Here is a 14698-nt window from a genome sequence, read left to right as displayed (position 1 = left end):
GGGAAGAGTATTTTGCACAGATGGATGTTATGGTCTTATATGAGCTGAATAAGGTTCTGTTATTTTATATGTAAAAGTCTGAAGCACAGAGGCAAAATCTTAAATCTTTAATGGCTGCGGTGGATTGAGAGAACAGGTGAAATTTGTTCATGTGTTGTAAATAGTAGGCAGCTATAGTGATTTCTTTATATATCCCTGAATATGTGGGTGCTTTTCAATCTTATCAAATTTTTATGATGTCAAATTTGCATTGCCTATGTTTTCTAAACAAAAACTCATTTTTAAAATGTCCTGTACTGCCTGATGAACTGTTAATGCAGTTGACCACTAGATGGCAGCAGAGTACAATGTATGTGTGCAGTCTGACTGGTCAAAATAAGCTCATACATTTTTTTTTCTTTTTTCCAAAACCTCCAATCGGATGCAGATCATACATCACGTGCGAATTGGTTTAGTCAGTCTGACGAATATATATGAAAAATGGCGTGTAAAATAAGTATAAAATCACCAGTGCAAAGAAACACTTAATTTATATTTGGGTCACAAGTAATTACCTATTACACGGCCTGGTTAAAAGGGGCAGTAAAACCATTCATGTGGCTGGAGAAAGCGTCACCTTCCTCCCTCTTTTATTGTGTCAGTGTAATTATCTATTCTGTAACCTCAATGTGACTTCTCCAGCTGAGATACTCTGGATCCTGTCTGGGCTTCTGCCTGTTTTTGTTTATGTGTTAGGGTGCACTGTTGTCACTGGAGAGATCAAAGAGGCCACTGGGAGTCACGCTGTGATTGGACAAGCTGTATTCAGCTTGGGAGCTGCATAGGATACAGAGGCTCAGGACAAGGCAGCCTACCCCGGATATAACAACATGCTTTCAGGAATATCTGAAGAATACCGGTTACTATTGCTGCTTGTAGAATGATACTACAATAATGCGAAGAATAATGTTAATTAAGAATGATATTTATTCCAAAGTATTCCTTCACAAAGACCTTTGTCAATCAACAGCACAGACACAAATAAATTTGCTTTATTCTGATAAAAGACTTAGATGAGCACACAATATTACCATTTCTCTCTGAAACTGGATTAGACCATTAGCATTTCAGGAATGTTTAAGTACTGTGTCTCCATTGTGCCAATTCATGAACTTGCAGCTCTCCTAATAGCCACCAATTTAAAATTACCACCATAATAATGGACTAATTTAACGTTTATGTCTTCTGTAGCATGCTTAAACATTTTGTATGCAGTGTATTCTTCATTTTGTGTGTGATTTATCACTCTAGTGGTCTTTTTTTTATTTGGCCTGGCTTTATGTTTATGGCATGGTGCCTGAAGAACAGTGGAAAACGTCCAATAATCGTCCACTTCTAGAGTTCACCGGCCACCAGCCAACTCCACTCTATTGTAGTAGTTGTTATTTCCCTTTGCCTCCAAAATGCTGGTGTCTGAAATATAGGACACCTTGGCAGTAGCTTTTACTACAAGTACAACTGTGGGAGAGTGCACTCTTCTCTTGGCTATTAAAGTGCGATTAGGGTATTATTGATGAATGAATTGTGGGGAAAAAAGGGTTTTAGAACTGGCAGGTACTAAATGTATTTTTTTACACAGTTAATTTTTTTTTAATTTTATATTTCTCTTTGGACAAAGGATTTTCTTTTCTTTCCACTCGGGTGATTTGTATATCATGTGCACATATGCCTCCATACATACACATGCACACATGTACCCACCCGCTTGCTCCCTCCTTTTCTAATCCCTCGTTTTACCTCTCCACGCTCCTTATCCATCCATCCTGTCCTCCCGTGAGCCATCCCATTGGCCCTCACCTAGCAACCGCATGATAATTTGGCATAATGTGACACCCCCTGATGCATTATGGGGGCTGTAAGTCAGCTTCAGCCCCCCTTTTTGCTGTTGGCTGGCGTTTGTGGTTGAAAAGAAAGAAAAATGAAGTGGTGAGGATGAATAGATTTCTGCGGGAAAGAAAAGGGAATTTCACGCTCATATCGTTACATGACTGGTGTCCACCAGCTAAACCCGCTGTGTCTCCCAGGAGGGTTGTTCTCCTCTTGCACTAACAGCGGCGCCCGATCATCTCCTTTCCTATCCCCCACTTTTCCCCATATGGTTCCATGTTCAGTCCATACAGTTAGAGCTGTGAATGAACACAGAATTTGTTGAAAGCAGACAGGCATGTGATAAAGCATCCTCTTGGTGTCGACAGGACCCAACCAGACTCATGATTGCCTCTGACACGCAGGCAGGAAGGGAAAGAAATACAAAGATGGCTGCCGCATGCTCCATCTGCCTCCACGATGCCATGTGTGACGTGAGCGTGGTGGTTGTGAAGGACATTCTAAACAAGACGTTTTTTCCCCATTCTTCAGTCACCAAAATCAAACAGGGTCTTTTTTTTCTTTTTCTATGCAGATCTTCTTTACTGTCGCTCTGTCCTCCTCCTCCTCCTCCTCCTCCTCCTCTCTGTTTTCAACAAAGACCCGAGAGATTTGGTGAAACAAAAGCTCCCCTGGTCCTGTTTGACCTCTCCATCATGATGTCAATGATCCCAGATGGGTTGACCACACAGAAGTTAGGGAAGCACAGGATTGAGGACTCATAAATCTTGGAAGCAGGCACTTACTTGTTAGATTTTGGATGTGTGCATTTATTAAATTATTCATTCATTTACTAAATCATTTATAATTCTGTGCAGATTAGTTAATTTACTTAATGGATGACTGGATTATTATTTCTTGCAATTTTGTGTCAGTCAAGAACATTGTTACAGTTGTGTGGTTGCATGAGCGTGGGGGTTGAAGGGTGTGAGCATCAGTCATTTACTCTCTCCTCCCTCCTGCATTGGCTCTACGTGTGTCCTCTGCATGTTCTACCATCCATTACTTGATCACCTCCAACTGGTAATGCGTGTATATATGTGTGATAGTAGATAAATGCTGTTTAAACGCGCGCGCGCACACACACACACACACACACACACACACACACACACACACACACACGTATATAGATATATCTATATAAATACACACTCACCCATTCTGCTGTTGCTTCCTGCCACCATTTCCTCTCCTCTCCTTTCCTAGCCAATGTCTTTGCTTCATTCATGCACTCATATCTACTCACACACAGTTTATCTCTGTTGCGCACACACAGACACACACACAAGCGCCCTGTGGTGGAGCACCAGTTGAGGTACTGTACAACAGCAGCAACCAGAGCACAGAGACAGAGAAAGAAAGTGAAAGAAAAAGGGACAGAAAAAAAGAAGGAAAGATTTAAAAGAAACCATTAAAAAAAAAAAGAGTGCGGTTACCATGGTAACCCCCACCCCCCCACACACACACCCTCCCTCCACTTCCATTCTCTCTCTCGCTCTCTCTCTCTCCTTTCTCCTCCCTCCCTCCACCTCTGTGCTGGTGATGCTCGTGTCTCTTTTCTCTCCATCCGGTTCGTCCTCACCTCTCCTGGACGTGCTCCTCTCACACTGCCAACGGATGACACACGAGGAGGAGGAGGAGGAAGAGGTGACGAGGAGAAGCTGCTGTCTCTTTTCTCCCAGCTTTCCATCACTTTAAAAAAAAAGAAAGAAAGAAAGAGAGACCAGACCAGAGCAACAACCAAAAGAAAGGACACATAGGATATATATACATACATACAAAAGAAAAAGAAACCCTACTCTTCTCCATTCTCCTTTTCAAGGAGGGCATTTTTCTTCCCTTTCCCCCCCTTTCCTTTTCTACCCCGATTTTTTCCTCTGAGATCCTGGTTTTGTCAAATTATAGCCCCTGAACTTCTCTGGGATTTCAGGTGAGGCACGCGTGTGTAGTGTGTGGTGCTTCTTCGTTGTTTTTTTTATTACCTATCATGGCTCACGCGGCCTCCCAATTGAAGAAGAATCGGGGGGAAGTGGATGTGAATGCAATAGAGGACGAGAAGGAGAAGCGGAGGAAGAGCAGGAGAACAGCATCCCGGGAACAAAAGAGAAAGGTAAAAGAGACGAGGGCTGGCTTGGCTGGCTGGTGGCTTCATCTGCTTTGCTCCACTAGCATCGCTGGACCGTGACTCTGTGTGTATGAGCAAGTAGATGTGGACGTTTACCTCAGCTTGACTGATTAAATGAGCTTGGAGGTCTCGCATACATTCATTCATTCATTCATTCATTCATTCACGTGTTCATATAAATCCAGATGTGGAGATTCTCTTGCTGTATCTCTTTACTCTGGTCGTGCTGTCCAATTCAAACAGCATCTGTAACTCTGTACTTTAAATGCATGTGTGATGGAGTCAGTGTTTATTGCCTCTATGCATTCTAAAGTGTATCTGAGTATGTGGGCATACATGACAGCGGAAAGTCAAAGATAATTACACCTGCTTGCGATTATGATCTTAGCTACCTGCCTCTGAATGAGGTAAACTCACCATGGACTTGTGCCTTTTGTTTTCTTATCCCATTCCAACTCTTTATGAGTCATATTGTCTGTCTTTAGTAAAACTACACCACACAAGGCTCCTTTAAACAATTCCATATCCATCCTTCCTCGTTTTAGTGAAGAACGGGCATTATGCAGAGTCAGGTTGTTGAGACTTTTTTATTTCTATCAAATGAAGTTTCAAGGAGCGTGAGGTGATGATTGCATGTTTTTAAAAAAAAATGCTATTAAATGGAGCAAACCCAGGCCAAGGTGCAAACCTCTCACATAGATGCACTTGACCACTGTATTGTAAATATAAATGATTACTTTAGTGAGTTTTTTAGGTTCTTGCATGTGCATGTCTGTGTTTGTACTTGGATGCACAGACAGCCATGTATAATGCATACATATCTGATTTATTGATGACAAAGCTTTTCATTTGAGAGAGGAGGAACAGAAATGCACGTGGGGTCTCCCTCCTCTTCCTCCTCTCGTACATGTTAAGTTCTTTACTTTGGAGACACTCATGCAAAAATAAGGAGAACACAAGGAACTTATGAGCTGCTTCTGTTGAGAAAAAAACACAAAATCAGCAATGAATTCTCTGTCTGTCTGACCAGAACAGAGTTTAGAGAAAGCATGTATTTTCATTCTGCGTATTAATGCCAGGAGATTTGACCGTGAGAGATCAATTCAATAACAGTGACATTTACTGTACTTTGCGCCCATGGGTGCCTGGTTTTGAATTATGCTGCTGGCAATGTTATTTGACCTTAGCATAAACAAGAAGTGAGCTAGCATGGCCCAATCTTCTCTAAACAAACAACAAAACAAAGATTCTTGAGTTCAAGTGAGTTGGTGGAGTTCTTTGGAGCCAAATGTGTTTTAAGACTGTGCTCATGTCTGTTGGAGCGCTTTTTTTACTTTCTCCTGTGTTTGTGTGGCAAACTTATATGTGTCTGCAATGCTGATCTGTATTGGAGGTTTTATGGTCCTTATGAAGGGTCATGTTTCTTAGAAGAGAACAAGAGACAGAGATGGAGAGGAGAGAAGAGGAGAGGGTTGTATTGATTGGATTGTGCACAGCACCATCCATGAGAGTATTCAGCTTTTTCTTCTCGGCCTGCCCTGCGTCCTTCTCTCTGTCCTCACACCGATCTACTCTTCATTTCTCTGTCTGTCACTCTGTGTTCCTTTGTAGGGCTTTTTTTTTGCGTGTTTGTCTTTTGTCTTCTCCCTTTTTGGCTTGGTCTCTCTTATTCACATCATCCTGTCCAATCACGTATGGCTCTGTGACTTTTTTATTATTTGTTGTTTGGCTCACACTGCTAGTTTTTAATAATACTCTGTGACAAAACAAAGTCAAACACTAAAGTTAATTTGTTTGTCAGATGGTGAACTGTGGGCCGCTGCTGTCAGTCGCTCGCTCTCCCACACTTTACACAGTAGCTGCATTTCAAAATACACACACCGGGTGCTCTTATGTTTTCATTCCTATGGCTTTACTCCATGGCTGCCCTTGCTTGTGCATTGGTTAGTCTTGTTGGTGGCCTTCCAACTCTCGCTGTGTCTCATAATATAGACCAGGAGTTATCAGAGTCACAGACAGACATAACAAAAGAGTGACACATTCAGAAAAATGTGATAAAAGGGCATTACAGTCAGAGACAAAAATGAGAAAGAATAACAGAGAAGAAAATTAAAACCGTGATAATTTGCGCACAATGTATTTGAATTTTTTCCATCCCTTTAATGTTGTTAATGTTGTAATTGAACTTTTTTAGAAGCCATGGAGCCCAACTCAAGAAATCTCGCATCATTTCAAAGTTATGTTGTTATTTTCTCTTTATTATTCTGCCTGAAAACCCTTTATTTCTGTCTGCATCATATTGTAGTAAACGCATATGTGCTTGCTTAGGCGCAAATTGTGCAACAGAGTGTTTTGAGTCACTCCTTTCCCAGCCCTACCAATGCTATATTTAGTTAGCAGAGCAAGTACAAAACACTTTTAAATGCAGAGTGGATGCTTCGCTTTTTTTTGCATTAGTCACCAAGCAGGTGGATGACTGTATGTGTCATGAAATGCAGCAGAATGTTTTGAAATTCATACTTAATTTATGTTGCATCGATATTTATTAACTTTTCAAGTTGCATTCTCATACCACTTACTGTGATTGCTGGGGTTTCCTGTCTTGTTTGAAGTAATGTCGTATTATAACCCAGTGTGAAGTTCATTCAAGCATAGGCTGTGCCCTTAACCACTTCTTTGTTCATTTGATCACTACTTCCTAAATGCACCCAGTAAACTAAGCTTTTGGACATGTATTAATTATTCATTTGTGTTGATTTGAGCTAAGCAATTCTCATTTCGTCACCTGCAAAATGCAACTGGATTGTTGCGGAAAGGTCATTGTTGCATATGCCTTATCACTTAAGCCATCTTAACTTGTGTTAGTTATGTAAATCGCCAGGAAAGCATCATGGGAGGATGGAGGAGATGGAGTTTCTAGTGAGATGTTACGTGTGTGTTTGCATAAAAGCTTAATTTTCATGTGTTGTGTGACAGTTTCAGTGGAATCGGTGAAAACTTGGTCGCTGCAGTGGTCACTTTAATGGGAAACCCCCATTACGGTGTTACAGAAATGCTTCAAGCTGCTGTACTTCTAATGACATTATCTAGAGCCAGGAGCCCCCAATGGATTCCCAGAGAGAGAAAGGGAGAGAGCTAAGCAAAGCATGGGTTTCTTACTGTCCCAGTTTTGCACACCATTCCAGTACCCAGAATATGCATTGGTATGGTACTTGTTATTCTTCTTCCAAGGTTTATTTGGGTCACTTGGTCCTGTTTTGATAATGCTTCACCTTCAGTTGAAGTGTTGTGCCTATTTTATAGTTTTGTGCCTTTGTGCTTTGACTGTGTGTCGTTGAAGCCTCGTACTGCACCATTGTGTCTGTTACATTGAGAATGCTTTTACTCTTTGATCCACTTAAGTCTGTCCTCCACATCGGAGGTAAAGTTTGTGATTCATCACTATCATCACTGTTCATTAGGAGGTATAAATCTCGATAATAAGAGTGATGAATCTAAATAAGGACTATGGGATGAGAGCCTGAGGGTAAGTTGGAGGGCTGAAATTGGATTCCAGCCCTGTGCTTCAGTGCAAGCTCATGGCAACAGTGGCAAGGCATGATTCTGTCCAGCCCCTGGAGCAAAAATAAACAACGGCGTAAAAAAATCCTCAGGGGAACGTAATATTGGTGGAAATTAAGACAAATTTATCTCTTCGTTTTCTCTATTTTTTCTTTCCTACTTTATTGTATAACGTCCCTGCCATCGCTTTGGATGAAACAAAGCCGACACGCGTATTGCTCGCCTTCTCCTTCCCCTCCTCCTCTCCCCACCATCCCCTGAAAGATGGAGGTTAATGAATTCAGCGCCCATGCATGCCTCAGCTAATTGCACTGGCATTGGGAACTCCTCCCAGTATTACAAAACGTTTTCACCATCAAGATGGCCATCGACTGGACAATTGACAGACCTGGATTTAGGAAAGGCTGCTAAGCTTCAGTAATATAATGTATTATGTGCAACTATGTTTATCACGAAATCTGTTTTTTTTTTTTAGTTTGTAGTATAAGTACTACACTGTTTGCAGGACACATTGCATGAGTGTGTGTGCATGTGTGCTTGTCTCAGAGAGGCAGTGGTCACCTGGTCTTAATGTCCAATATTTATATTGAACGAAACATCACGCTCTTGACTAGGGATGGGTATCGTTTAGGTTTTATCCGATACCGGTGCCAAATCAGTACTTTTGAAATGGTGCCAGTGCTCAAACGGTGCTCAAACCGGTGCTTAAAGAATGGAGAACACAAAATTGGTCCAAAAACCTCTAATGTTCAGCTGTTTTTTTGTAAAAAGATAACAATGTTAGCCTTTTCTGCAGCTATGGGGCATATATGGTATCACTCTTGGCTGGAAGCAGTGCTTAAACAATGGAAAAAACACAAACTTTGTCCAAAACCTCTCATGTTTAACTGTTTTCCACTTTTTCTTTGGTCATTTTAGCCTTTTTGGCCAGGGTGAAGGGAGTATCTGCCATCAAACAAGAAGACAGCCGCATGTAGCTATGATGATGTTTGCTAGTTCACCTTACATGCATTAATGTAATAACGTGGTTAGCCTACTCAACGTAAATTACACACGGACAACATTAAGCTACTCACGCAGAGAAGAACGGCTGCTGCTGCCACCATCATCCGTCATCATTTCTGCTACACTGGCAGGGCTAGGGGCCAGGACTCTCCTCTTCGTGTTTTTGGGGGATGTTGCATAACAGGCACCACACCCGCAGTAGATGTGCTCGGTGTGAGGTCTCGCAGCAAGCTATCATACGGCGCATTTCTGGGCTTTAAAAACAAACGCTATGCGTCGCCGGGTGTTTCATCGGATTTGAGGTGTTACCTCCTTTGACAGTATCACAGTATCAGCTTAAAGCACTTGTTGCAGGCTGCTGAGTTTGCATCTTTTGCTGTGAAGTACAGCCAGACTTTTGACCGCTTCGCATTGGGCATTTTTAATCTGTAGCTCTGCTCTAAAAGAACGTACGTACCTGGACCCGCCTACTATCATCGGAAACGTAAAATGATTGGCTAGAAGTGTATCACAGCTCAGGAAAAAAAAGCACCGAAATAAAGCACCGAAATGTGCGCTGCTTTTCGGTCTGGTTACTACCGTTTATGTCAGAACCGGTGCACCGGTACCCATCCCTACTCTTGACTGTACACGTACATATATATATATATATAGTAGCTTATATGCACTGACACTCTGAAAGGGACAGACATAGTTCAGTGAGACTTTCACTAAATACCTTGAAATTCTGTAAAAGCTGTGCCTTTTGATATGAGATTCCTACGTTGTCTCTGCTGGCATGAAAATAAGAAAAAACCATAAAAGATACTTTTAAAAAAACTAGAAAATCTGTTTGCTGGGACTTGATGAATCATATTTATTTAGTACCTCTTTGTATAGTTGATTTAGCTGGAGGTAGGTGAGTTGAATTCCTGTGCTGGTTTCTGATTGTTCACGGAAAAGTTGCACTAACGCTGTTTGATATTCACTGCAGTTTTATCAATAAGCATACCAACAATTTAGCTTTTTCTACCAGCTGTCTACTTCTTTGATAAATACAGTTTGCAGTAGGGCATACTCTGGTCCGCTTAACCAGTCTGATGTCTTTCTACATCAAATCAAATTTCATTCAGATGTGAGAAGGAACAACATTTCCTGAATCTTGACAGTGTGGCTGTGTGATGTTATGCATTCACATGTAGATCCTAGTATAGTAGCATAGAGTTCCATCAGTACACTGTAATCCTCACTCCTGCGTTTCACATGTCCGGAAACGTGATGGATTCCTCCAGCATTCAACGCGGCGTTCTTACTCTACTGTATCCTGCTATTGTTCTACATTAGCTTGAGTCTCTAAGGGAAAATGAGAGCATGTAATAAGGATTGTTCTAATTATTGATCCACCACTCTGAGGGTCCTCACTGAAAACAGCTGCTGGGGGATGGGGTGTGTGTGCGTGATTGTGTGTCCACATGTAAGAGAGAGAGTGGTGGTGAAGGGGTTTGTTAGGGAGCGCTTGTAATGGGAAACCAGTGTATGTGGGAATTTGTTTGTCCTGCCAACAGGGGAGAAAAAAAATCATGTTTTCTAGTTGTGTCTGTGTATAACTCCTAAGTGTCTTTTTGTTTTATGTGCAGCAGGTGATTTGGTTTTTATGGAAGATCAAAAATGATGACATGCTTGTAAAAGCCAGGTGGATGCTGACCATGGTGTGTGTGTGTGTGTGTGTGTGTGTGTGTGTGTGTGTGTGTAGAAGAAGAGTGTTTGTCTATGAAGAATCATAGAGGAAAAAATCACCAGCAGGGGTTATAGAGGTAGAAGAAGAGTGGTAGAGATAAGGACTCAAATGAGAGTAAGCGGGTGTGATGGAAAGGAGCGCAAGAGATTAGGAGAAATGGAGAGAATTAGAGAGGCAAGGAGTGAGAAATGATAGAGAGGGAGCGTGATCATAAGCCTAAAGGTCATTTGAAGGTCATTGTTGTCTTTTTTGCCACTCTTCCACTCCATGTATGTGAAAATCTCATAATACGGAGGCTTGTGGGTTCCCCAAAAGAGAACTGCTTATGTTATATCATGCAATATATGGTTTTAGAGAATAAGAAAGTGGTTAATTGTATTTAGAAATGAAAGAAATTTCTGCGTTAAGGACAATTTTTGTTGGTTTTTTTATACATCAGTTGGTCACAATATTAAAAACCTATTTAATATTGTGCAGGTCACCCTAGTGCAGTCAGAACAGTTTTGTTCTATTGGGGCACGGACTCTGCATTACAGTGATCCCTCGCTAAAATGCGGTTCAGTTTTCGCGGCCTCGCTGGTTTGCGGATGGGTTTTTTTGGAGCAATTTTTCAAGCTGTTTTTTTTTTTTTTTTTTTTACAGCGCATTGTGTTCTGCATCCTGATTGGCTGTAGACCACTGTCAATCAATCTCGTGCTGTGTCTCCTGTCCAGTACAGAATGCGTTCAGCTTGTCAAATTTACATAAATCTTCGAATGCTAGCAGTGTGACACTGAAGTGCTGTACTGTACTGTATGTGACAAACACAACAATGTCGACTAAACGTTTTGCAACATCTAAAGGGAACAACGGGTGCCTTTGGTTTCATTCTATAATACTGGACTTTTTTTTCCTACAAAGTTTTTAACTCTGAGAGTGTTTAAACAAGAGAGAAGTGTGAAAATGTGCATGCCTGTCTGAGATCAGATTTGCTGGTTGTACAGGGTTGGACATGATTAGCAACAATAAACAGACAGGCTGTGCTGTTTAAACCATTCTCAGTTGGTGCAAAGGGGTCCAAAGTGTGCCTTGAAACTATCCCACACACCACCAGCCTAAAGTATTGATACTAAGCAGGATATATCTATGCCAAATTCTGAGACTCATCAGGTCAGGCAGTGTTTTCCAATCTCCTGATGTTAAAAAAGAGGTGCACCCAGTTAGGGCTGGGCCATATTATACCGTTCACGGTAATACCGGTATAATGTTAGGCAACGATAGGAAAATGAAATATCGCGATAGAATATGAGTAAAACGCGCATGCGCAGTGCCTTTGTTTTCATACGCACATGGCCGATTGTTGAGTGAAACAGATGAACCAGAATTGGTTTGTAAAAATGGTGCAACTTCAGTGATGTGGAACTGGTTTGGTGTTTGTCCGTCAGATACACGACAAAGCACATTTTTTTTTGCAGAACATGCAAGCGGCCGTCGGACTAAGATGCCCCTAAATCTGGGAGTAATCTGGGTCCTAAACTCCGTATGCTTCAGGTCAAACGAACACTGCAGCATCACTAAGAGTTAAAAACTGTCTAAATTCTTTCATCTTTAATAAAACGATCAGCATTGCTGCTATGAAGTTTAACTTCCAGGCATCCATGAAAACAAAATGTATTACATTTAACGGAGTTAGAAGTTAGCAGGAAGCTAGCGGAAGTTAGCTCGCTAGTTTCGCTAGTTACCTAAGCATGATATTGCATGTTCTGACTGAGAGATTTCTGAAAAAAATCAAACGTACAGCTCTGCTATCACTTCCAACATAAATGAAGACAGGAAACTAAACAGCAGTGACGTTTGTAGGGTTACTGAAGTTGGGCTAGCTGGTATATAATAATGTGCTATGTGATCGCTAGCGACACAGCTATGTTAGCATAACATAAACAGTGAAGCTGGAGGACGAACACTAACACTTTTCCACTTATAAAAGTTAACGTTAAGGTTCCTCATGGTTAGAGACAAATGCAATCGCATGGCAGGATGCTGTAAAAGGACCAATCTTCAGTCAGGAGAACAACTGAGATAATCCATCCACAATACGAGGTTAGTCATATACTGCAACAACATGGGAATAGAGCAGCTGCCAGAGAATTCAACATTAATGAATCAATGGTACAGAAGTGGAGGAAGCAAGAAGAATGAGTTTAATAAAGTTTGATTTATCTGACTGCTTTGTTTCGCGTAATGTGCCTTATAATCCTGGGCACCCTATGGTCCGAAAAATACGTACTGCACACTACAGTTTAATGTTGCAAAGCACCTCTTATGTCAGCCCATTTCTACTGGAAATGCCTTTTGGTTAAACTTTCAGCAAGGAATTTGCATTTGCACTGTTACATTTTTATAAAGCTTTAATGTACATAAAAACCAGCTTCTTGTTTAAGTGAAAATAAATGATAGGTTGTCTTTTTGCGCTAGTAATGTTGTGGAGTTGTATTTTGTCTCGCATCAATTATATCGTTGGTTATATCGTTATCGCAAATTTTCAAATATATATCGTGATAAATATTTTTGGCCATATCGCCCTGCTCTACACCCAGTGTGCTTTTCTGTTGCTGTAGCCCATCTGCTTCCAGGATTGACATTGTTTGACATCCAGAGATGCTCGCCTGTATACTTATGCTTGCAACAAGTGATTATTTGAGTTTCTGAGTCATGTAAAACACCTTTCTTCAGCAGGTCATCTTGACCATATCTAAATGTCTAAATGCGTTGAGTTGCTGCCTTGTGATTGGCTGATGAGATATTTGTTTTAACAAGCAATCGAACAGATATGCTTGACAAAGTGGCTGGCGATTGTAGTTACAGTGCTGAATGGTATGTAAAGGGAGGAGGGGTAAAGAGAAAAGAAAAGAGAGCAGAGGCTTGATAACGTAAGGACAGAGAGCGACATAAAGAGAGGGGGAGCAGGTGTTTGTGGCGATAAAGAGAGAAAAGAGAGAAGGGGGCAACCTGAAGAAAAAAGATCAGGGATAAGTGGATGAATTAGAGTTGGTGTTTGAAAGGGAGGAGAGAACTCAAACAGTGTGCACACATAATCTGACAGTGACTGATTAGATCTCCTTGTCTTTCAGCTACTGATAGTGTATTGCTTTTAAAAAGCATGATGCTACCTGCAGGCTCTAGCTCTTTTTTCATCCATTTGATGTATATGTCTGTCTCGGGGTCACTTGCAGCTTACTGTTCACTGAAGCACTATTGTGCATGAGTGTGTGTGAGTCGAAGAGGGGGAAGAGGGAAAGAAATGACGCCCCCACTCTTACAACATCACACTTATTAAACCCCTGCTGTGCGTCAGTGCCAGACCTCCTCCATCAGCTCTTAAATGCGCCAAATGGTGTGTCATGTGTGCGTTTGTGCATGTATAGCAGGTGCTCCTCATACATTCGCTGATAAAGCTTACCCGTAGTGCTGTCTAGATTTCCTACATGTCTTGCAAACACCCACACACGCACACTCACACAAACGCTATTTACCCTTGGGACTCACGCCTGTATGGCTTGATAATTACTTTCATTTGCTCGCCCCCACCTGCACCACCACCCTGTTCCCCTGTCCTCTACTTAACCACCTGCCACTCCACCATAACATGCAGAGATAACTGGAATCATGCGACCATCACTTTTGTTGTCTGGCTTGATTTTATGAGTCAAGCCAAGCTCAGCAGAGATAATACTGAGAACCCCCCTCCCCTCCCCCCACACAAAGAAAAGGCTACCCTAATTAATACCCTAATCTCATATCTTATCAATAATCCTGGATGCGTCATCCAGTCTTTTTACATTTTCTACCCCTAAAAACATCTGCACCTGGCCAAGGACAGGAGCATGTGGTCCTGGCTGGAGGAAATGGGCTGTGTTAGGACAGATCGATGGTAATCACACCTCCACACAGTTAGGTCTCTCACATGGAGTAGGGAGAGAGGGAGAAAAGGGGGTAGGGGTAAAAAGGGAAAGCAGGAGGTTAGGGGTGTATCAAGGGTCCCTTTGGGAACAGAAAAACGCCTTGATTCATGATTAGTGAAAAAATATCCACCCCACCCCTATCCCCTCCACCCATTCCAACTCCCAAACATGCATGCAGCCTACTTTCTGAACAAGCTCCAACCTCACTGATTGAATTGTTTTAGCAAGCTGATTTTGCTGTACATACCTAAGCTGCTCTGGTGGTGGTGTGCTGTATTTCGTCTTTGAAATGTGTAATATTGCCCTCTGTAGAACAGTAAAACAGTCCTGCGATGTCTAACTAAGAGACTCAACTTCAACACTGGCTCTTAAAACCACTTTGTCACAGTATAGACGCGGCATTTTTGTGTACTTTTAGCGCTGAGGGAAAGACTCCATTCC

At 41.7% G+C, this 14698-nt stretch overlaps 1 protein-coding gene across 27 annotated transcripts in view; it reads left to right on the top strand.

Annotated features, from left to right (window-relative positions):
- LOC146655470 (ankyrin-3-like) overlaps positions 1–14698 on the top strand; it is a 123800-nt gene that overhangs the window by 30392 nt on the left and 78710 nt on the right. For 20 of the 27 annotated variants that reach the window (XM_085427799.1, XM_085427801.1, XM_085427793.1 and 17 more), the window contains exon 1: positions 3440–4018. The exons of 1 other annotated variant lie outside the window; for it this stretch is intronic. In XM_085427799.1, coding sequence (XP_085283925.1) covers positions 3896–4018 — 123 coding nt within the window. In that variant the 5' untranslated portion in view covers positions 3440–3895. Of the gene's footprint in view, positions 1–3436; positions 4019–14698 lie in introns of those variants that run through there. 6 more of the 27 variants (XM_085427814.1, XM_085427807.1, XM_085427806.1 and 3 more) reach the window with 4 other exon arrangements.

This window comes from Rhamphochromis longiceps, linkage group LG13 (genome assembly GCF_057381845.1).
Source record: "Rhamphochromis longiceps isolate RC_006_pf linkage group LG13, R_longiceps_female_GT1.1, whole genome shotgun sequence".
Lineage (NCBI taxonomy): Eukaryota > Metazoa > Chordata > Actinopteri > Cichliformes > Cichlidae > Rhamphochromis > Rhamphochromis longiceps.
This window is presented reverse-complemented; position numbering and strand designations above follow the sequence as displayed.